General features: G+C 31.3%; 1 protein-coding gene across 1 annotated transcript in view; it reads right to left on the reverse strand.

Moving 5' to 3' along the window:
* Positions 1–18943, reverse strand: part of LOC116771715 (nuclear receptor coactivator 7) — a 46457-nt gene extending 27514 nt beyond the window's left edge. The window contains 4 exon segments of the mRNA XM_061526634.1: positions 604–701; positions 1373–1435; positions 12322–13003; positions 18764–18943. Coding sequence (XP_061382618.1) covers positions 604–701; positions 1373–1435; positions 12322–12875 — 715 coding nt within the window. The 5' untranslated portion in view covers positions 12876–13003; positions 18764–18943.
* Between the last annotated feature and the right edge of the window lie 7679 nt (positions 18944–26622).

Raw genomic sequence — 26622 nt, forward strand, 5'->3', positions numbered from 1 at the left:
TCGTCGTACAAAATATTTGAAAATACATAATTAGCTAAATAATGCTTGTGTTTTATGGAAGATTTTTAATGAATTTGTACTTATCAAAACATCGCATAACTAAAATTGGAAGATGATGAATGTAAAGAAATAATTCCCATCTTAAAACCAACATCAACAAACAAACCGGCAGCGTGGGCGGTGTGGAGTATATATTTAAATGCCGCCATAAAAGCTACGAGCCGGGCACATTATACAAACTTTAAAGAGATTCCTTTTTTCAAAAATGCTTCATAATTCTGGAAACATACGAAGAATCATTTAACATATAATTTTCAGTTATACGATTCGGCTCGTAACTGTGTTTACGACATCAGTCCAGTGCACCATCTGGATATATCATAAATAAACTCATTAGTCAGCGACGATCATAAATCACGTATGAATTGAAACGAAATAATAAAACGGGAGCCCTGGAATAATTCTGATGACAGCTCAAATAAACATTCGAGCTTTATACGACTGTGTACACTATACAACAGTTTTAGTCACGTACTTTGTTACCGTGTACGCTTCAATTTACGTTTAAAGCGAGGCGTTTTTGTACGTTTTCATGTCTATTACCTTTATTAACAGCGTCGAACCTGCCCTCCACCTTGGAGCGCAGCGATTCCAGGTCGAAGGGGGCTGCGAACCCATGATCTACAGAACGGCTCTTTGACCTGGAACATTAAATAAAACATTTTAGTATATTAAATGGATAATAATTTGAACTAATTTCTCTCCCCTTTCACTTAAAACTTATCTAATTCCTATGTCTTAGAGCGGACCAATTAAAATAAAAAATATACATCACTCATATAATTTTTAAATAACATTATCTTTATCCAGTCTATTAATAGAGTTTTAACGACATATCAAAAACTAATTGGTGTAGGTAAATGTGTCATCATCATTAGAAGCTATAAATTTAACATTAGTATGGAATTGTGCTGAACGGTATACATAAATTAATATGATGCATGTTGAACTGTCTTCGGGATGTTAACTCATGAACTAATGGCGAGCTCGCAGATCACAGATGACGTAAACAGAAAGGAAAAACAGTTCAGAAACGTTACATTGCACGGATAATTGGCGAGTTAAAAACAAATGTCCCAAATAACTCCGTCGGTGTATAAAAAACACATTAATACGTCTTGCAGTCGTCTAGCGGATATTACGTGACGTAGAGAAATATTTATAAGCTAAGAATATAAATATAGATTAAAAATATAGCATATTTAATCGTATTTAGAACTGTATGGCTATGTCTTAAAAACTATAAAGAAGATTAAATTATCAAAGCAATCTAGAACAATAGTGTGAATCAATCAAGATTAATTACTCTTACCTCTTGTAGGACTGGTCGATGCTCTCGGCACTTCTGGATAGCTGCTGGGAAGCCCTCCTAGACCTGCATGCAACACAACCACTACAGTCTAGCGAGGCCATGCAAACAACTAGCCATATTCATACAATTGATACGAAAATAAAAACGAAATCATTTCCTGTTTTGTTGTTAAAAAAAAAGAGGAAGCAATTTAAAAAGCTATCGGTAATAGTTAAACTGAACTTTCTAAATTATTTATAAAACTGTCACAGCGACCAAGTACGTACGTGATAAGTTTTGCATTGATTTTATAACTCCGGTAGTAACATTAATAATGATATAAGGAGGCGCGGAACGAAAGGAAACACATAAAAATGTATGACATTAAAAATAATAACAAGGTAATAATAAAAATAATAATATGTTTGGCTTGTTAAATATTATAAATATATATGTGTTCCGTCCGTGAGATAGGTCAGATGATAAATAAAATATACGTACTGCACTATACTCAAAACATGTAGCAGGTTTACCAATAGTTTGAATAGTCACACATACGGAACGTTTAAAAGTTTAACTTCGTTAATTTTCACATTTTATAATAATAATTGGATCGGAAACGGCAAACGCTTCGTATGCAGTGCGACGATGCAAGCTTTTGGTAACCATATCGTTCTAATGCAAAATATACGTGAAAATGTAATAAATCAATAACTATATGTATTAGCAAATAAATATTTTCTTCAACTTGCAGAACATCTTGTACATGTTTACTCTAAAACATCATGTGTGCATGAGATTTATTGATCGGAAAACCTCAAGGTGTATTTTAAAACATTTAATTATCCGAAACTTCCATAACATTTAATTTGAGAAACGGCTCTGCTAAAATTAAGACTTTACAAGCATCTCCAAAGTGTCAAGTACTACAGTGAAATATCGATTTTAGCGAGCTGCTGGAACAATCTGGACAAATTCCACGATTATATTAAACGTATCATATGACCGTTATAATAAAAATACCAATAAACGCTAAAAGCAAACAACTCCGATGCGATAGTATGTAACGATGATTTCAATAATTTAATATGAGTTAAGACGTGTCCGGATTGCGATCTATTTAGGCTTTAAATCATTCACGCGTATAACCCTGAGACTGTTGTCTATTCGACTTCAGTATTAAAATATAACATTACTGCTCCATTGTATTACATACTTGATCTGTTCACATCTCACTCCACACTGTAATGCGATTAACGTCAAATGCTATGATAAAATGTGAATTTGCTACAATATAAAAAAAAAAAAAATAAAATGTGTTATACGTTTACCAATTAAATTTAAAATATTCTATTATAGCTGTCATGAATCCTAAATTCACTCTTCACTTCACAGGTTTATCTTTTAACACGTCTAATCTCTATATGAGAGGACGCCTGATATCAAACTATTCGTATTATTAGCTATATGTGTTAATGGAATGTTATGTCAACATATACTTCGACCCCTGACTCCTGAGGTGTGGTGTACATCTAGACGTGCTAATGATTATTCCACAATTTATTTATTAATCCGATCGCTCCATATTTTCCATTAAAAGATAGCATATATGACAATGCATTATTATGTAAACTAAAAAAATCACAAGAATTAAAAAAAACAGAGATAAGTGCTGAAAAAGAATTATTATATAAAATAAATATTACGTACGAAATGTAAACAAAATAAGAGGACTATATAAGGTAGCCTGTGATATCGGAAAAACGCTTTCCACTTAAGTAAGTGAAATGTAACTATAGTATGAACCAGCCCTAAATCTCGGAGTGTAGTTAAAGTGAGCATGTGTGAAGAGATCTCAGTAGAGTGGACTGGCTCGAGCTAATCGCAAAAGTGTAGGGCAGAGGGTCCGTCCTTGACATCGGCCCGGGGATATTTACAAACATTACGCTCATATAACATTGCTATACAACACTTATACTATATGAAACGTCTGCTACAGAATACAAGAAGATTGTTTTAAACATACAAAAATATAAGTAACGCAGTCAAATAATTTAACAGAAAGAGAAATTCAGTGTAAATAATATTAACTTTGGCTTAGTTATAATATATTGGACGTACATTATGTACGCACTAAGTAATATTTGAATTAAATCATGTAAGTCCAGTTATTTACCAGTGTCGCTTTAACACATGATTTTAACTATATTCCATGACACCCTGACTTAATTAATACTGTTATTATAAACTAATAAAATTATTGGTAAAAATTATTATTGATAAATATTAAATAAAAAAAAAAACGAAATTAATTAATTAATTTTTATATACTAATAAAATTATTTAAAAAATAACTCTAAAATAAAAAATGCTTTATTTGTTTGATAACTTGATACAAGCACAAAATAAATATCAAAACAAAACGTATTAACGATGGCAATCATAGCATTTCCGATAAATTTTGTCACATACAATCGAGTCCATGTGAAAATGTTACTCAATCAATAACATTCGATATGGAGGAAATGATGGAAAAAAAATACATATTATACCGAGCATTCATCTTAAAACACCGGCGGTTGTTATATTAATTGTCTTCTATTGAATGAGACAAAAAGGTAATAAAGCGATTGCACGATGGCATTAAAATCATCATTAAAGTTATAATATTAATTAAGAAGTCAATTTCAACATTTTATAGAGAAATAAAAACATTATAGTACATAAGTGCGACTAGTGATTTAAGAAACGCGAGGTCGTTGACTCGCGGGTCTGCCATTCGAGTCTCCGTATGTTATTGTGAAACAGTCTACGCGCACAATCGCACGCACGCTACCCACTGACGAAATATTGCATAATCATATGTATGTACATATAAATCAATATGAATATAATGTTTATCAATAAAATATAAAATGTATGTAAAAGTTCCATGTATGGTACAGTAACGGAACATTACCGAACGGGTTTTGATAAAATTTAGTTCCTGGACTAGATTCCAAAGATCCGATTATGATACGTTGAATTCAATCAAAGAAACTGTACATTAATTAAAATTTCACTCTCTATCAATATGTAAGTCACGATAAAAAAATGTTTATCATGATTTTGAGATTTCTTCGTGAAATAGAATAAAAAATAATCGACTGATTGCAATAATTTTATAAGATATTTATATAGCATTTTAATGAAACGTAATCTGTTTATAGTAATATTTTGAATATAAAAATATTATTTACAGAATGTATTCGTCATAAAAGGAACATTGTCGAGGATCGTTTCAAAAGGAAACACTAAAAATACGAGGCTAACTGTTAAAACATGAGTCAGAACGATAATAAATAACTTGCAGTTTGTATTATAAGAATTATATACATGAATGTGAAATGCAAGAGTAGCAAAAAGACTTTGACAAACTCTACACGACGTTTGCTTCCAACTAAATTTTAAATGTAACATATAAAAGCTTTATGTACGATATTTGTTTGACACGAGACGAAATTAATTATTTTATATGAGATTTATGATAATACAAAATTTTATTATCTGTCAGTTAAAAATAATAGTCCGGTTGACCCTAATGATCGGAAAGACCTTCTGCGAAGTAACATTTTACAAAGACAATGGGATACGTAGCCGTCGGACCACATTTAAACGGACTAACCGTTTAAGGTGCAATGGTTTTATTGTTTAGTCCTTTAATGTCAGCTTTTTGGATTAATATTATATAATATATTGATATCTGTTTATATCTAAACTATTTGCAGCCTTAGACACAATCTCAATGGTTTGTGACGTACTAATTTTATATAATTGTATATACAATTGTATACCGGTTTTTTTACTCTCATCACGTCACTATTGACTCTGAATTCAGGTTATTCCGTTCACAAAGAAGAAATATATGTATAAGTGAGTCATAAACATTCCCAATGACTAACGAATCTCGTTTGATCGGATCTTTTCAAATGGTTCTGTACTTTACCAGTTTTCGTAGTCAGACTACACACAGGTAGTTTCCCGTTTTTTATCCCTACGCTGATACTATCATACACGAAGGTTTACGACTGAAAAGCCGGATAGTATCTCAGCTTAATTTCACGATGCAAAACTCAAGATAAGAATTTATTCATCAAAATATCTTTGTAAAAAAAGCAATTTTCGTTAATATTAAGTGGCTCGCTGTACAAAAAAAAATAGATTTAATGAAATATTTTTAATCAAAAAGATAAATAATTATCGCATCGAAAGATATTAACTTCGAGTGCCTCGTATTAAAACGATTTATTGTCCCCGCTCCATAAAAATGCCTTCGGCTTTGAAACGACATGATATCTACGAGACACAATAATAATGACATATAATCAGTGTTCAGACTAACTTTCACCAAACGTCATTTCTAAAGACAACCGTTAAACAATGGATAGGTCGCCGTACTTAACGTCATGTCTATTTTTAGAAAAATCGAAGGAGAGTTGAGATACCTACTGTAAAATTGTCTCAACAATGACCGTGTTCAATGAATTATCAGATGAAATTATCAATTAAATTATATGTTTTGTATTTTATTTACAATACATAATATATAGTTATTATATAATTATTCGTTGGTATTATATAATTTTATACTGAACAAGCAATGCCGAATTCGCACCAAAAAGATTTTATATATCGACTTGTACATCACGTATACTCATCTGGGTTCTCTCAATATTCGTTTTCCTCAAACAAACTAGTGCAGTCAGTCGGTCGTGTCAGGACACGAGAGAAAGAGTGAAATACGTTTCGGTACATCAAATACAAAATGTTGCAAAATATTTTTATAGATTCCGTACTACTTCAATGATCAAAATGTTCCCTTAGTCAGAAACGTAACATGTATCTCGGACAATTTACGAGTTAAGTTTAATATTGTTCTGACAAACAGACACACAGACATGAAAGCTATAATAGTCTTAGCTCATTACAGTGAATGTCATGGACTAGTGCCGTGAACGTGAGCCTGTTCCATCCATCAGCCGACAACTAATTGAGGAGCCTCGCAATTAGTCCAGCGTCGTATACAAACGAGCGCAATTGGAGCAATGAAAGGAAGTAGACTTATGTCTAAGAATATGCACTTAACAGTTACACTTACACTACAATACCGAACTACATGAAAAGCAGTGAATAAAACATAAAATTGTAATAAGAGATACGAAAGATTAACTCGTTTAATAAAATAATTGCAAATATCATTAAAATCACAAAAATTAACATAGCTTAAAATACTCTCAGAGGTAATTAGTTAGCGGACTCAAAAGCGGACTCAAAAAAAGGAGAGTCGCACGCAAAATCTAGTTATTTATCACGTATTAATAGAGCCACTTACTTATCTACCCTCATACAACGGAAACCTTGAAATTAATAAACTGATATATAAATCATATAAATATATTAATCAATTATATATACCTATATAAAAACAAAGCTTCGAATGTCGCCTGAGTTCATATCAAGGCGAAATAATTTGTAATGAAATTTATTCTGGTCCGAGCCGAGTGTATGAATGCTACCGTCCTTGCGTAACCGCATTGCAACCGCACGTGGGTCAACCAGACGAGTTGGTTAGAATATAACCATTAAATAATACGTATTACATAAAACAATATAAATGTATATATAATACGCGCAGACGTTATATCAAACGGCGTGACACGTGACGATCGTTAAGATCTCGTGTAAACAAACATTAAATCAACCTCATTTATGACATTATCTAAAATAAATATGTGACATTGTTGTTATAAAAACCTTTACGTAAAACTATTGTAATGAAATTAAATTATAAAGCTTTGAAACCTTTTTCATGTATACGATACTAACGTCTGACGTTTAATTAGATAGACTAAACGGTGAAGAGCATATAGTATGGATATATTTATATTGAGTATTCTTAAAGTGAAACACTATATTATAGTAACAGGATGTAACAGGATATGTTACATATGTTATCCTCTTCCAGATTCACCTCCACTAACGAGATCACCGTACGAGTATTGATCGCTTTTACAAACCTACACCTATCGGAGGCGTGTATAGTTCTTACCACGTGTTAAAAAGAGGCTTCTGTATTACTTTATACGGCTCGCGTTTATCACATTTCTCGAAATGCCATCATATCAAGTGGAAGTAATTGCTGTTTATTAATACGGTTATAGTTACAGCCTTGATAAAAATGGCAGTCGGATGAAAACGGGAATCCACTACAAGCGTCCGTGATGGAATAATTACGAGAAAAAGTCCGACAGCGGCGACTGATGGGATAGAGAAAATGAATTGCTAGGAAAATTTATCTCTCACAGAAAAATATGTCGCAGATATTTTATTAGAAAAATAATAATATTATGTATATTAAATTCATAAATATATACGGCGCTGACACAAGCAGTCGTCACCAGTCACATATAAAATCTTTCTGAATTATATTAAAGCTAGAATTTAACTATGATAACATTAAAACAACAATTTGATCAATAATGATGTATTTATTGTCGTTACCCGTATGAGACCGTGCACTGGTCGCTGGCCGTCGGCCAATGTTACAAAAACAAAATGTTTTCAAAATAGCAAATTCTCTGTTTTAATACACCCAAACATCACAAAACGTACCAGAATAACATCATCGTAAAGGCGATCGTTGTACTTGACTTTTAATAATTAATTAACAATTAGTATATTATTATGAATCATAATTTAATTACTCAATAGTTGGCTTTGTGTATTTTTTTGTAAAGACCGTGTAATTTTTCCATTTCATTGCACATATATATAATATATTGGGACAACACAACATTGGCAGCGGCTGTCGTGTGTTGTAGGAATCTCATTTTTAATATCAATCTCTTGGCATTAATTCCACTTTATATATAGTACAGTTATATCATAAATTGAGTTAGATTGTTTATCTTGTTCTTATAATTATCGTTTGCGTCGTAAAAATTTTATCCTATTTTAATTCCCATTTATTTTGTTTATCAAATAATTCACTGTTACTTAAATGGAAGGCAAATAAGAAGACGATTTGTAATCATTAAATGTTATCTGGCTATTCCTTTCATAGTACTACATATATCGTCCATACAAATCCTAATATAGAGTTTGTGATACATATTAAATGAGGATTGCCAAACTATTTGATCCAAAGCAATATTCGTAATCCGGCTTAGTTCGTGTTACGTTCCCTACGAGGAACTATATCTTGTAAAGGATCTGTACTCAACATGAGATTTGCAGTTATACATATATATATTAAAAAGGCTTAAATTTACTTTAATTTTATTTTATTTATGTCTAATGTGAATAGCAATTATGCTTACTACCAGAATCGTTCCTTTTGTAGTAGTTTATTATACCACCCGTCACTTTACATTCGCAGTTTAAACTATCATTGTAAAATAAAGAAACGTTGGGACTCTTGGTTTTTAGGTGGACTACGTAAACTTGTTATAAGGATAACATACTTTGTACATTACAACATAATGGAATAAAGGGCTAAGGATTATAGACAAAGACAAAGAAAAAGGTGACCGCACGATCGCGGAAACGATGTTGGAGGTCATGTCATGATGAAACAGTTCTGCGGAGTGACGTGTCCCAAGCTGAGGAACCTCACAACTATCCTAACGACATTCATATATTCGTATATTTAACTATCTTCCGCGTTATAACACCCACAGCTATATCTGATAGTATCAAGTTTTATGAGAGGGATACGGATGTATCGTGTAGGTGGTATTGTCTCAAATGCGCCTCAAATTATAATATAGTAATATTTTTTATGACAAATTTCATGGCTCTCCGGACGCGGAATGACAAATAACACTTTTAATTTTTTGCTGTAAATCGTTATAATTCAATTTCTTATTTTTTGGACATCAAAATTAGTATATAAAATATATAAATAATAATAGATAAAATATTTAAGTGTTAATCGATATTTACGTTACTCTATTAACGACTTACGGCTTTGTCTGTTGGGTGCTCAGTACTAAAATATATACCATTGCATTCTTTACAATTCACTCGAAATCTTTAAAATTATTTCTCTAATCTTCAAAATTATTTCTGCAAATTACGTGGTTTAAAAATTGCAATATATATTTTTACTTCGTATACCATATAAAGGAACAGTTTCTTCAAAATCCCTGCAGTATTTTTTAAAATCACAACACACACAAACACACAAACATTGTCTCAGACTTTCGCATTCATAAAATTAAGAGAATTAGCTTGGTTCTAGCGGGAGTGGTGAATTTATTTTACTAAATCCTATTTCACAGAATGAATGTTATTAAAAATTTCTTTTTCATAAAATTTTGTCCTCACAACTTTTTAAAGATTTGTAAATAAAAACTCATGAGTTCTGCAAAATTATTCCTACGGAAAACTTTTTTATTTTCTATAATTTTTTTCTATCATTTTCTTCTCTATAAACCTTGATATTGCAATTACAAATACAGACACAAAAACCGGTCAAAATAGATCAGTATTTTGCAAGCAATCCGATAACGCTTAAAAAAAGCTGACCGAGTGAAACAGCAAATATGATGATAGTTCATAGATAATTTAAGAGAACAATTTAATTACAAAACAAAAAAAATTACAGCCAACTTCTACGTGATTTGAAGCGACTCTTTGACATTCCATTAGTCAAATACGAGGTGAAAATTTTATGTTTATACAATATGGAAACAAATATGGTAAGAGAGTTATCACGTTTTGGATGCGCTATAGCAAAGTCATGAACACGAGATTCAATAAGCCAAATGTAGTTCTAGTACACGGTTGTCGAATTGTGGGCATGATAACAAGGTAACGCGTCATAGCCAATGTATAGTAGCTAGAGTTACATTAACAAACATCCTATAATAAAATCACTGTAAGAAAATATATTGATATAAATCTTTTTTGCTAGCTAAAAGTGGCTTTAAAAATTTGTATGTATTAATAAATTAAAAATGCACTTTAAAGAACTTTAATGTCACTTAAGACACAAGCGGGTAAAGACACGCGAAATTACCAAGTTAATTTTATTGCAGCCGGTGTACTCTTGACCGAGGTTTATTAAAGTTGGTCCCCACCAAGTTTGATGTCAGTCGTAACCACAAACAACTTAACCAAAGGTCTCTCGTAAATGGTTTTCATTAGTCTACACTCTACATCTGTTTATCTAATTGCATAAATTAAAATTAACATTCCCATAACTTGCAATATCGTGACTCATTGATTTAAAAAACATATTAATATGTTAAAAATGTTTAAATTATTATTGAAAGATATCTTTTGAAACCACGTAGATACATCAATTTTATCTTGAATATCTGTGATAAAAAGAAGGTTTGCTGCAAATTGGGTCATGGCCCACTCATTAATCTGTTAAAAATGTATTACTTACACACTGCTTTCTATTATATGAAGTATTCTAAATTGGATTCTATTAAAACTTAACGGAACAGATCTCTTTCTTGTAAAGGTCACAAGAATGAACCAGCATTTTATTTTTCGGACCTTGATATACGAAAAATTATTCCGCGACCAACAACCCAAAGTAACTAACATCCATCTTTGTGACAACTTAATTACCATTAATTTAAATACTTTCTTGTTTAACATATGTTCGTTTTGATTGCTTACTTGTTATATAATAATTTAATTTAACATGTCATTATAATATTATTTTGTATTAATGTAAATTTTATTATAATATAAAAAATCATTCAAATTAATTGTCTAGCTATAAGACGAATGTAAATCCAGGGTTACTCGTTTAAAATGTATCAAAAATTTCATGACTTCTATCGATTGACTTTTTAAAATATATATAAATAATTTACCATCATCTGTATGTTTTCAGGATTAAAAAATTTTAATACTTATATTATGAACATGAGCAACACATCAAAACATAATTACATTAGAAGCGGAAGATAGATTGTTATTAGAGAGAAAATACGACAAATGAAACAAATCGCTTCTGAAAGATCAACGCAGTTCTTAAATTAATGTCATTCATCCGTGATTCACTTAAAAATAATTTTGATATATGAAAAAAAACAGTTTAAATTTCTTACAAAAAAATATCATGTACATATGTAAGAATAAACAACTTTATGTCGACTGAATCACAAAATCCTGATTAATTATATTATAAAAGATAACGACGGAAGCGGAAACAGCTTTGTAAAGAAACTTAATGTCTTAAACGATAACATTATAAAATTTTATGACCTCGCAAGTTTAACCCCTAGTTTTCTTCCCGTTTAGGAAAACTTCTTGTTGATTAGATCGATAGAACGTAAAAGCATTTAAAACTAGCTACGCTCTGCTTCTGATAAATATTTTTTCACTAACAGATCAATCGGAACATTTTCAGAGTGTTTTCATTAAATAAATTATAACAGGATCAACTATGACTAGTAACTAGGGCTGTAATCATGGAATTTTTCGGTTTATAACAACATTATTAATAGCCATCTCAAATCATGTTAAAGATAATAAAATAAATATTATCACAGTGCGATAACAGCTTGAATTATAACTGTTTACATTATTGTTTGAGTTGTTCGCAGTATTATAAAGAGCTCGTTACTTTAAAAACATTATCAAGAACACAGGTGTTAGTGTCGGTGAGTTATTACAGACATCCAGGTTTCAACCCTGAAAACGGCACAGCGCATTTAAGAACACTTAATGACATGAGTTGTCGGCCAGGTCAAGGAGAACATGTGCCATAGTACTGCATTAACACACTGCCATTCTAATCCCATACACACATACAGTTGTAACGATAAAGAAACTTACTGTCTTTCTATTAATAGTTTACATTAATAAAAATCCTTAAATCACATTCAATGTGAGCGGTATCAACGGTCTGTATGTATTTTAACACGTGATTGTAACAGCAGAGTATCATTTTATTTGGATAATACCTGTTCTTAAGCATGTTATCCGGTACGAAGACGTTCCACCACGAGGGTCGTTTCTGTCGTACATAAGTCGGGGCGTCTCCCTCCTCGTCGGTATCGTTGCCACCAGATTTCCTCCTCTTCTTTCGCTCCAGTTGTAGTCGCGCAGCCCAGGACCTCCTGCGGCCTTTATCACTGGGCCCGTACCCGTCAACGTCGACGGGAACGGCCAGTGAGGCCCGACGAGGCAGGTCCGGCGGGGGACCGTCGAATTCTGTCAACTTCCTGTACCGTTCAGCGAATGTGGCATCCGAAGCTCTCCTACCATTGGATGATGACGGTGACGGTGTGTTAACTACTACAGCGTCAACGTATACGTCGTCATCATCCGTATCTTGTGTATAGTTTTCTTCGCTGAAACGTCGAGGGCTTTCGTCGATAGCTTCCTGAAGGCTAGCTAGCGGCAGGCTGGGCCGGTGGGTGCGTAAGCCTCTCGGCATTCTTCCAGGTCTAGCTTGGAGACGGGCCAGAGCTAAGGGCACTGGCGACTCTGTTAGAGTCGGCTCACTTCCACTCATTGTTTACACACTGATTCACTTTACACGTGTTAAAATTTTCCGAAGTCTATTTTATCAATTTCATTGACAAAGTGTAGCTCAATAAAAGGAAAGACATATTGTCTAAGAAATGTTCTTTTACTTGTATACTATCACAAAAAAAATAATATAATTTATGTCGCCTTGTGTCATATTAAATTAAAAAGATATATTTTTATAACATAAAAATGTATAGATTTCATTCTATAAATTATAGCTAAATGGAAATAAGTATGAATCAGTTAAAAATATAAATAGGAATAATTAATATTCTATTCACACATCTGTGTATCATAAATTATATTTTACTATATATAGGAATGTACAACAATACTACACTTTTGTTGTTAAAATTCATGAATATTCATAATACCATCTCAACAGTGACAATAGTTATAAAATTAGCGAACGTTGAAAAAACAACAATGGTAGGACTATTATCATCTACGGAATGATTATATCGAGAAGTAAAGTTAAATATGAAAAGTGTCTAAAATAAACTACGTCACTCCAAGCTTAATAACCACCTTGAAACCCAGTACTTTGATAAAAACATATATATATTTATCTACTTTCGTTATTTTCATGAACAACAACTGGATTCTGTAACTAATCAATTTCAAAACAATATTTAGTGAATATATTTTCAATTGCTTCGCGTTATAAGTAATGTTACCGACGATTAAATATTCTTAACGTCCGAATAATCGAAGTCGGTAAAAGCGGGTTAGGATTTATTTATAGCCGCTAGAATGGAAAATCTTTTACGAGTTCATGCTAAAAAGGTAAAACCTGGTTTGGTAAGAATTACATAGTACAACGTTTGTACCAAACACCGGCGCTATTCCATGTTAGCTGGTTCAACTTTCGTAACTGCATAGCCGTCATCGGCTGGCAAGCGACGCTGAGGGGAAAGTTGCCACCGGTTCATATAAACGGTTAGTGTTACATTACTAAGGTCGATTTCATTATCACTATAACGAACGGAATACGTCCACGGTTCGTATTTATTTAACGATAGTCCTATGACGTCAATACGTAACATAAAAAATATAACAAAATTAACTCCGTCGGTGGATCTGAATACGACGAGGTGCGTGTCTCCGTCCGCGTAGACGACAAGTGATCTAAATAGCTAGGAAAACAATAGCACGTCCAACATACTCCACATGAAGGTCGCTCTTCAATTGAGTTTATTAATTGTCTCTCATTGACATTATAAAGCGCATTATTATAAATAGCAACGTTCTATTAATTATACGCGCAATTAACAAACACTATGAAAACATAATTTCATCATCACCTACATACGGTAGTGCTTAAAAATCATAATTTTTCTAGAAATTAAATATCGATCGAGTTTAAGTCAAGGAAATATTAAACGTCCTTGTTACGGATACAGTATCGAAGTCTGCAAAAATATACCGGGTGTGCAAAAAGGCAGTCCAGAGGTGAACCACTCGGCGGCCATCAATCAAGCAACAATGCAGTCAATGTCATAGGAGGATAGACACATGCTGGAACTTTTTGGTGCGCTTTTAATTATAACTAAAATTATAATAAAAATTACATCCCTATTTATATATGAAGGAAGCTAAAACTTATTTTTAGGTGAGCGATATGGATTAGTTTAATGAAGATCTGTCAGAAGATGTCTTAAAATTTAAGGGAACCACGATAATAGTGATTCTTACACCGTGCGCTACTACCGGCGAACCGTTGATAAAGCACGAACAGTCCCACGTTAACGAGATGGTTGCCGTGTTTTGTCACTCTTATCACACGTCGCACCTAAACCTACCCGCCTTATGGATATTAAATTGTTTAAGCCCCTACTTAAGCTACTCCGTCTACTTCATGTAAGTACTTGCAAATTGTGATTTCCATTACAAACAGACATGATTAGATAATCTTTGCTAGCAGCGCAAAAATATTATCACGGATGTATTGTGTGTTAGCATGTTTATATGTTAATATACGGAACACGATGTATCGCAGTATATTGACGCACAAAAACGAAAATCAATGCATTGAAATTGATTTAACACTGTGATAGACTGGCGCGATTCGAAGCCAGCATGATCATCTGATGTAATAATTTTTAAGTATACTAAAATTTGCTTATTTAATATAATTAATATAATAAACAGCATCAATTGAACGACGTTTTTTTATTGAAATTATTTACTATTCACGAAACAGTACTATATATGTTTAAGAGATATTAATACGCATATATGTAATTGTTTATCAGAAGAAACAAATATTTGGCCGGAGATGCAGCTACAGCCGAGTCGCGTCTACAAACAGTCGTCACCAGCCTTCAGAGAATATTAAATAAGAGACAATTGCAACTTGAATACAAATTAAATGACAACAACAAAGAAAAACAATCTCATTAATACAATTATAATGAGACTGGATTTAATTTCGATCATTTGTATGATATTCATATAAGCATGTTTATTTTGTAGGAAATTATTTAATACTATAAATCGAGTGTGATATTTGTTTTTGATGGGGGTCCTTGAAATGACTATATCTTACGATGCTACCCAAGTGGAATTTAACTGTTTTTCCATTCATGAGAGGTACTTGATTGTATATCAAATAGAAACTTCAACTTCTTAAAGATTACTATTACATGCTTACATTAATAAACAATGACTGTACGGAACAAAGAAACATTTTTCCTCAACAGTAAACAACTAATTGTTTGAAGTTTACAAAACTTATTCTCTCCATTAGAAGTTGAATGAAAAGAAAGTGTTTCTTCGCATTCATGGTTTTCTATGTTAATTGTAGTACCAAATATTGACACGTCATTTTACAACGTTAGATGTGAAAAAAATGCTTTCTAGCACACACGAAACATGCCGCACTCTAAGCACTTGTATAAACTACAAGAAAGAGTTATATTAAAGTATAATAAATAAACGCCAGAAAACCGAATCTATTAAATATAAAATTATATATTCGTTAACAATATAACATCGAATATTTTTTAAACACGGCTAATATTGGAAGCACGACTAAAATACATAATATAATAACCCAATTTGCAACTGTCACAAATAAATCACACCGAATGTTCTTTAGAATCTCGTTGTCCCCATTCCGAGATACGAACGAGATATACCTTAGCGAAACAAAAATATTCTCACTTTATAATAAACCCATGTACGCATAAAATTTATATAGAACATTAATGTTCTTTATTCGCTCAAGTCAATGAATGTCATTGGAAAAGAATGAATTAACAAATTATATGAATGCAACACCGGTTTGTATTTTATAGTCATTGTTATTGAACGCGAATTACTTCCTATTTCTTTAATATTTTTTAATAATTTGCAGCATATATGAAAAATCGGACATTTAAAAATTATTGTTATTAGAATAAGCACGGTAACATTATATAATAACGTCACTGGTAATCAGACTATAAAATTTTAAAGACAAAAAGTAAATCTTGATAAAATTATGCGTTTAATTTTACAAGATAATTTCTCTAATAGAATTCATATCAAAACTGACAACGTATAATATGAATGTCGGGGAGTAGATTAAGAACGTTTCCCGTGAGGAAAATAATGTTCCGGACAGAAAAGGAAATGATCTCGTGTGTGATCTCAATGTCGCGAATGTAACTAGGATGTTGGCATTAGAAGTACGGGCTATGATTAGAATGCATTAATGGATTCCTTGATGATATCAAACGCTTTCATGAAGGCCTACTAGGGACAGTTTTATACCATTGTAGGGCAAAACATATAACCAACAAAAAAACAGTTTTGTTGTGAGAAAAAAAAAAACAATATAAATGAGTCACTTTCGCGTGTTAAATTAAAATCGTAATCGTATTCGTAATCGTTTGTTTAGTTCCAGAATGAGAAAATTTAAGTACTTATATTTGTCGCACATTATATTTCACGTTCTTTTATATAAAAATATCGCTGAGAAATAATGTATAATATAAAATAATATAAAACATTAATTAAATTACTATTCCACAATAAAGACTCTGACCTCATTTTTTTCAACATATTACACAAATGGTCACAGTGCTTGATATTACAGTTTAGCCGTTCTAGGGTTGTCTTTGAAGATATTGCGTAAAATCTGATAAAAAATATCTATAGCTGTCAAAAGTATATACTTTTATCATCATCGTTTATTGTACTAGTAGAACGTAGATCAAAACAAACGAAAAAAAACAAAACACAACACAGCAAAAAGATGAAACAATAGCACTTTTTTATAATACAGATATAAATTTTAAACATAATTTCTCTATAGCTAATGATGTTATTGTTTCAACCCTGACATAACATAATTCTCAAGTTACGTCTATTGCTAGAAAAATGTGGGTCGCGTCCGATTTCAAAGTGCAGCAGGACTTGCATAACTACGAAGTACGAACCAATTCTAAAACTACAATCATACATTGGATGACATTGATGCTATAACAGAAACTTATAAAATAAGATAAGATTATATATCACAAAACAATAATCAGATTTATGTATTATTATTTCGGATATGATGCTAAAATATTGTAATAACAAACATTGCGTTGAAAACAGTAGGTATACGTGATGAATCTCACATAAGAGTTAATACGCTTCCTATTTAACTAGTCAATGTTATTAGAAAATATATAGGCTACATGAGTACACCGTCATGGCACTGAACAAAAAACAATAAGTTAAATTCTAAATTCAATTAGTTTTATATAATTAAAAAAGTGCATTTATAAAACGCGTATTGTTCAAAATGTGAAACCATTTCCAGGGACGCAAACAAACGGGACCCGCCTACAGCAGATTGCTGTCATATATATTAAAATTATTTACTTTTTTCATTTAAAACATAAATCTCTTGTGCTCATTCCGTTTTAATAATTATTATTACAATATAACTTCTGATTCAATTTATTCCATTGTCTACGATTGATGGTTGGTATTTGCTATTTTGACACAAACATCGTATTGATTTCTATTAAAATATTCAGTGATATAATTAATTTAATTTAAAAAATATTTTGAAAAATCTGTATTAAAAATTTCTTAACATCAATAGCGAGAAAACAGCATCATTTGATCATTATAAATTAAAGTGCTGTACAAAATTTTTGTTCATAAAAAATTTAAGACAAATACTGATAATTATTTACGCGAAGATTGATGAAAAAAATTCTAGTAAAATTAGTAATATTCATAGCATTTAAGACGCTATAATAAATAACTTTATACATACAAAATTTCATACATAGAACAAAATTCTATCATTTAATTTTACAGACCTTTTTTTTATCAGCTACCTTCTTGTGATAGTTATGAATTATAACACGAACGTACCGACCGTCTGTAGTTTTTAATATTGGAAGTTTAACTTGTGTTATATTGTAAGCGAAGTTGTACACACTGCTATACGATGGTATGTTAACGTATCAGGGTCGTATAGTGTGTGTTGTGAATGAATTTCTGACTTTTGTACAGAGAGCGGCGACCTTTTATGCAACACTGCGGCTTGTTTAAGATTTTTCAGTCAACCTTTATTATCTTATGAACGCATAAAATTAACGACAGTCTAGCTTTATATTAATGATGTTTAACTATCTGTTATCTACGACATCCGTAGACTTTCGTAGCAAAATTAATTAGCACATATCAGTCCACAGAATCCAGTTATTAATTCATAAATTTAAAGAGAAAATATAGAATGCTCTACGCTGGTAGATCGACTCAAAATCAAAAATAAATTTTAATAAAAAAACCGTACAAAAATACGAATATTAATAATAATATAACACAAGTGCGTACAAAAATTATAACATTGCTAACACAAATCGCGACATCCAATCTTACGGGTTGCGGCCATACGGCGACCTCCTTTCCCCATGCACTGGCGCAACAGACAAACAAAACAACTAGACGATGTTGTCGTACCAATTCGTAGCTTTAAACTGCGCGTGCGACTTTCACTGTACGAGTGAGCGTGCTCGGTCGCTGCGTGCGAGCATCACGGCGATTTCAAAACGACTAACTGGTTGTTGGCACCAGCTGACGGGCCGGTGGTGGGGCCGGTCGACTACATCACAGATAACCACTGATAATATATCTGACACCCACCCTCCTAACGCGTCATACCCCCAACATAGTACGTTACTCCACGTCAATCTTAACCGTCTCGTTATTTTCCTCTTGGTGTCATATATAACATACTTTACAACAGCCATTTCGCAACAACCGAGATAGTAGGGCTTAGAGTAAAAAAATACAATATTTTATCGATAAAAGATTTCCTAATACTCAAAGCCGGAGATGACTTAATTCTAAACATTGGCTTTAGATTTTCCATTGTATTACATGAAAGCGTTCCTCTGAGACTTTGTATATTAATATCAATCAATACAATCAAAACAGGGGATCGGAGCACACCAACGCTAATGTGCACAGTATGCAAATCAATAACTGAGCTATCCGTCCGCCCACGGTATGTAAACATACATTCACAAGGGCGAATAAGAAATATGAATAAAATAATATACCATTCGACTTAGTCATAGTCTCCAATGTTATTTTTTAATATAAACATTGTTCATTGAGATGCATAAATAATGACGTAAAAGGTTACGTTCAAAAGTTTTAAAGACAAAAAAGAAACATAAGAATTATTACAAAAACAAATATCGACCTCAAATGACAATACTTTAGTATGAAATGCGGTTATCACGTAAATGTTTCCCTCCTTAAGCGGATCAAGTAGACAACGAGGAAAATACGAGTGGAATGTGCCAAATTTGTCTGACATGACGCTCTGTGATACATTCTTCTGAAGTGGTAACAAGAAAATACATTTCCTCAAAAATTGATGATACAAGGAAACAAGTGAAAAAAGCCTTTCCCACATTAAAACGTTCTTTTATAGACGAGGAAAATCTCACACGAAAAAAAATCTTTTAAAACTTATTCGAAAGATGATGATTCTTTTTTCCTGATAATAATTTCTTAATATAGTTTAAATTTAATAATTTTTCCCCAAAATCTTTTTCAGTATAGGTATGGATTTCATACGGTTATTTTTGTACAAGAAATTTGTATGGTTTTTGGTAAAATAATATCAGAAGCCAAAAAACAAGCGTACAGAAATCAGAGAAAATTATTTCCACACAGAAGGCGTGTCCGAATAGATATAATCGAGACCTTTAATACAGGTCAAAGCTGATTTAAACCACACAATAATAACGATAGACCCTTTAGTAATTCGAACGTGTCATAACGAGAGAGTTATACAGTTGCTAATGAAACAGTAATTAAATATTTTGGTAAAGCACCATTAAGTGTGGTTGTTGATAAATTTCGTACATACATATCTGTACTAAAAGCTTGCACCTAATTATCGCTCCGTTCACTACTTACTTGGAGATTTAATAATTTCCGTCCCGCATTACATTACCTCACACATTTCAGTAGTCATTAATTATTCATCAAATATTATATTAAAACTTTAGTTTTTGACCTAACGTATGGAAATTTCGTAGAGATTGTCTAAAAATACATATAATGAGATCCAAGACTTTCGCGAGTTTTATTCATTTAAATAATAATACATAGTTAATCATATTTATCACAAGTACTATACGTATATAATCTTGAACAAAGTAAATTTCTTCTATGATTATCATAACTATATCAATTTCAAGTAGATTTAAAATTCCTATATATAAATAGTTTTATATAAATCCATATAAAATTCATTATATAGTAATAACAGTAACTGAATGGACGTTCAATAAGATGAACCAAAGCGTATGACACTTACTAGTCTTAATTTAAAACACGTGACCACAAAACGACACGAGGGAATTTAATACAGCAAAATAATCTCATTGCGATTCGAGCGTCAGCTTTGAAAACTTTATTAATAATTAAATAATTACGTAGATATTAACTTTGAAGATACTCTTTTCGCATATTATATATCTAAAAAAATCAAAGTTAATGATAAAAAAAAACTTACATTATTCATTGGCAGCGATATAAAAATGATTACATATATTTATATATATTAGTTAACAACACCATAATTATGATGTGAACACGTAAATTAAGTGACGATAATAACTATATAATTGTTATGTATTGTGCTAATTTTTTTATCAATTAAAATCTCATGTATCCAGTATTATCTTTTTCTAATAAAATCGCAAACGATTGACTGGAATCATCATGTCTTTTATTGCCTCTTTTATCTTGGATATTGTTAGGACAGTGTGGCAACATTATATACACGTGTGAGATCTTAAGGATTTATCGGAGTTATATATATATATATATATATATATATTATTACGGCGTGACACATATGTATCATAATTAATACTATATAAGATATGAAAAATAATTATGGGAATAACTTATGTTCTTTAAATTATGTATCAATTAATTTAAATATTTGAATCCAACAATAGATAGCTTTGTGTATTGTTATTTAGGTTTAATTTTTTGTAAGAAAATGCCGCACTTATAAATATATAAATTCATTCATATCTTGAAATATAAAATATAAATAAGGGCATACATACAATTCCATTTTATTTTTTGTAACGTATAAAAAAATCTATCCTGTTTTTATAATAGCGCATAATAATACTCGTAAAGATGAGATACAAGCGGAGACAAATAACTCGTTTAAAACTAGGAATCTTAAGAATCATTGCAATCTATTGAAGTGAACAAGAAATTTTATTATTAAAAATATATTTTAAAACCGTCACCCATCGGCGCCTTTTAAAGTTACTACGCGAAGAATTTGGGGGAAAAAATCCTATTCTTTTTTCCACTTACAATTTGAGTGTCTTCAAGGCACGAGTGAATGGGCACTTACTGGAACACATTTACCACCTTCGGCGTTTTTCCTCATACAGTTCATACAGTTTATGTAATGGAAGAGACAGTATTTGAGTAAAGAATAAATGTTCTTATAGTTTGTTTGTTTGTTTATAAACTCAAGAACAGATGCGCAACACATTTTTTTTTATTAATATTATTTGAGGACATAATTTAATACAGAGTTAAAAGCGAAAAACATATTTGAAAGAATTAATTACCCATATTAAATCATAGGAAAATATAGAAAAAAAGTACAAAATAAAAAACCGATAGAATTATATATAATTAGCGTAAGCAATATTAAATGTAATTAAAAGTCAGGAGACTTCTGTTTTATAGCTTACACATATGTATTAATTTAAACAATGTCTATATATATCTGGTCAATTAAAATTCAAAATATATCCCCAGCATAACAAAGCATTGGTAAACTGTTAGTAACAGGTGTGAATTTTGTTTAGTAATATTTATTTAGTTACACTGAGCTAAATCTTTCGTCGCTACAACCATATCGCGTAACAGTCTATTATGATTCATGATTTAGGTATATAAAAAGAAATTATTTGCGGACTAAACGAAATATCCGATAAGGCTACACGAATTTAATACATAAGGTTTATACAATCAAGTAATATAGTAAAATTGTCTTTATAACAGTGTAAATTGTATTGTTGATAAATACAAATGAGTAAGAAAAAACTATACCCATGCCACGAGATTTCATTTTAATGCATAAATAACTCAACTGTCTGTTTTAAGTTTGTCATGTAAACTTATGGTAAAGCCAACAAATGTTCTGAAATCTTTACAATCAAACAATAATGATCTATTGAAAAATAAGACATTGATTTCTTCAACATTTTAAATCGACATAATTTTAAACAAATTATTCTCATTTGTGACTATTTATTATAGAGTGAAAAAACCATTAACTGTGCAAAGGGCCAACTAAAATCATTTCCAGAACAAACTTTATCTAGACTAGTAAATAGGCCGATGCTTTGTTACTATTAAAATCAGTATGCTTACCCCAAGTGTAGATCGGAAGTCAAAACGGAGCGGTAACAGTTTTACATACATAAATCTTCTCACATGATAGTATTAATATTTTTCGAAGTGAAACTTCTTACGCGACTTCCAACAATGTTGCGTTAGACGTTAAGTTTTTAAAACTATTATTTTGTTTAGTGTGTTATTTTTTTTAACAGACATATAATATTATATATATGCACCTCAACCTCTTTTCTTGTCCATTATACGGATTTATGTTTTTGACCACAATTAAACTGGTTCATCTAATATTCAATATGTGTAAAGTGAAGATAATATACAAGAGGTAAAAGCACACATTTAAAATCATAGTCAATTCGAATTCGAAATTCAGACTGTTCTAGGCGAATATTAAAAAGCGTCGTCTTCTTGTAGATTACATTCTAAGAGCCCTCACTTCCATTATATATTCCGTTCCATATTATTATGATAACTTTTTCTTTGAGATTATCATTTCTTCATTTATGCCAAATGTGAGATTACTTCATAACGCCATTGTATTCATAAATAATTTGTACGACGCGTTCGAAGAAATGGCTTATGTTAATTGAATGATATTATTTTTTTATACTTTATAAAAAAATAGGATAATTGAGACAAAAAAACTATATAAAATTCTATACAGTTAGGACTCAGCAACGGAACGTAACATTTCTCGTAAAAACTATCACATCATGAGATGTAATGATCTGCGTCTATTAATAAGATCATTAAGTACGTTAATGGAGTCAGGATAATGTTTTCTAAACGTGTTCCAGATGAGAGTCATCTGCTATGTACTTGTTTATTTATAAGTCAAGGTCGGATGTGGCTGTACACATCAGCGCGACCTTCCTCGCCCTTCAAACTTTCAAGTTTCAGAATAGCTTACAACTTATCGATATATGATTTTTCCGTTCTATTGTTGCAAAGTTTGTTCTGTACAATCTCTAATCTCTATACATATTTAGATTTGTATGTTGAATATTTTAACATGTTTGAAAATCGAAGTGTGCGCCAGTTAAACCCGGAGATAGTATCATTTTATTAAGTAATTCCTCCCGAAAATCTTAGAAGCATCATTGAGTTTCTTTATATATTTATTAATTCTGTTTTTTTATATGAAAACAAAATTTTAAAGAGAATATTAACAATGGTTCAATTTCAATAAATAAAAAAAATGGGTTAAACTTTAAGATCATATTTTAATGATTTAAAATCTTAAGTACAAATTTTGAAACAAATTTATAGATTATAATAATTATGTATGTTAAAACGCATAAGCGAACTATGAATTGAGAGATTTGTGACAAAAATAACCATATACGATACCATTACAATGTCGACATCAAATTTACAATATTTTTGACTGTAAAGAAGGTTTTTCTGCAAAATAATAATCTGTTCAATATTTTTATTTATCGGTTTAGATGAATTAGGTAAATATGTCTTTAAAATATTAAAGCGCAATCCCTTCCAATCAAACATATTCATAAATAACGGTGGTTATATTTCATTTACTAGCCAACAACGTCTAGGTCAGCATTTGGACGAGATTGACGGAAATTAAATTATATATTATTTACAATCATAGTCACAGCCTCGGCCGAAGAAATTGATAAAATATATGTATATATAACATCCATCGTACAGTCCGGACAAAGCGACATGTGATTACCACCTGTTTCTGTCCATGGCGAACGCCCTTGGTGGTGTAATGTTGAACTCAAAAGAGGCTTGTGAAAAGTGGCTGTCCGAGTTCTTCGCAAATAAGAAGGGGGCTTCTACGAGAGGGGTTTTATGAAGTTGCCGTGTAGATGGAAACAGATTATCGAACAAAACGAAGCATATTTGAATTAAATCCGATCGCTGTAACACTTTTCATGAAGCATTGAATAAAGAGCAAAAAAGCGGGAGGGAGATATTTGACAACCTAATATAGACATGCACTTAATCTTAAAAACATTATGCCAATTTTATTTTGTCATTAGAATGAGTCGCTTCTAGGAAAGCATTTATCAAACAGATACAGTTCGCCGTACACCTTATTTTTTGGTAAAATACATCAGATGATTGAAGGTTACACTTCATGAGAACAACGACACCTGTTTAAGAAAACATAGTTATCTTGATAGGTTTACTCGTTTTCATCACATACAATCACTGTAAACAGTTTTAGTAACGAGATAGCTGGCGTGATGTGACGTGACACTGCTAAGGTAATTAATATTAGTAGGTAGACTCAGCACTAATAATATAGCATAAGTAACAGGTAAGTATAAGTCACTTCATCCCCTAGAGTAAGTTAGTTGATTTGACAGGTGAAGAACTTTGTGAGCATTTACTATTAGTCCATAGAATGAACTCTATTTGATGTCGTATAATCGTGATCACGGTTGCTGCAAAGTAACCGAAACGTCGGGGGTATGTAGTTTAAAATAATAAAAAAACGCGTAGTACTTCCAAAATCATTAGTTTTATTTAAATTAATACTCGCGAAAATCTTAGATCTCATGATATTCTTAAAATTCACGTTATACGGAATTCATAATTTTATTGCTGCTGTAATAAAGATCCATAAATTCAATGAACAAAAATACAAATGAATTGCAATCAAAAATATTTTTATAGAATTATAACTTTTACTCACAATAATAATAATAATATTAATATAAATGGTTACATAATAATACAAAAACAAGCAGCAATACATACATTAACAATAGTAACTAAAGTAATGGTTACAGTATTTATTAATGGGGACTCTGATAATACCTCTCTCTGATGGATTCAGAGCGACGGTATAAGAGATATACCCAGCTATGCTCGTGTGGAAAGAGAATAATAATAATAATAATAGATCGGTAAATAAATTAAAAACTTAACTAGCGACTTCTGTAAACTATAGAATACTTAATGCTTAATAGAAGCACACTTCGGATGTTAAATCTTTTACACTACTTACTGACAAAATGTACCAGAATATTATAAAGGTCAACACTATCAGTATATTTTTTTATCTCATCTATCTATCTACAAGGTAAACAACTTTTGCGTCTTTTCCTTTCCTAGTGCGTTGACCTCTTGACAGATTTAATTCATAGTTGACTTAGGATCCTATATGTACCAGTTAACATTAAAAAAAAATACCTAACAGCTGAGCAGTCGAAAGTGTATAGATTTGTAATTAAAAATCCTGTTTAAAATTTAAGTGGATATTTCATTATATTTGAAAATATGTTGAACCATAGACAATCCAGTGACTGTTTGAGTCTGTATTCCAATATAAATAATATCGGAATTTAAATAAATTTTATAATAGTGTACACAATTAAACATTATAAAATATATATTAAATTTTTTAATGACTATTCCTGACTTTATCCCTGTATTTCTTTAAAAAATGGTGGGATATAGGTTTTTATACGATTTAAATCAGCACAAATTGAAAAGAATATAATATATAATAAAGTAACCCGCCGCGTCTGTCTGTCTGTCTGTTCGCAATAAACACAAAAACTACTGCCCCAATTGTCAAGCGGTTTTCACGACTCGATAGCGTGATTTTTGAGAAAGGTTTTAATATATAATTTGTTAAGGTTTTGTATTGAATTGTGTGTACGATATTTGTTGAAGATGTCGGGAAAAAATGAGCCGTCTGTCAGCTTTTAACGAAAACGCTGCCAAAAACCTTTGAGATATAACAAAAAAATGTATGGTGGAATTGTGTATTTTATATAGGTCTACAGAAAAGTCCGCGCTGGCATATGTCTATCTCTTAAGGATAACATACTATATCAATT

The sequence above is a fragment of the Danaus plexippus genome, assembly GCF_018135715.1.
Source record: "Danaus plexippus chromosome 3 unlocalized genomic scaffold, MEX_DaPlex mxdp_25, whole genome shotgun sequence".
Lineage (NCBI taxonomy): Eukaryota > Metazoa > Arthropoda > Insecta > Lepidoptera > Nymphalidae > Danaus > Danaus plexippus.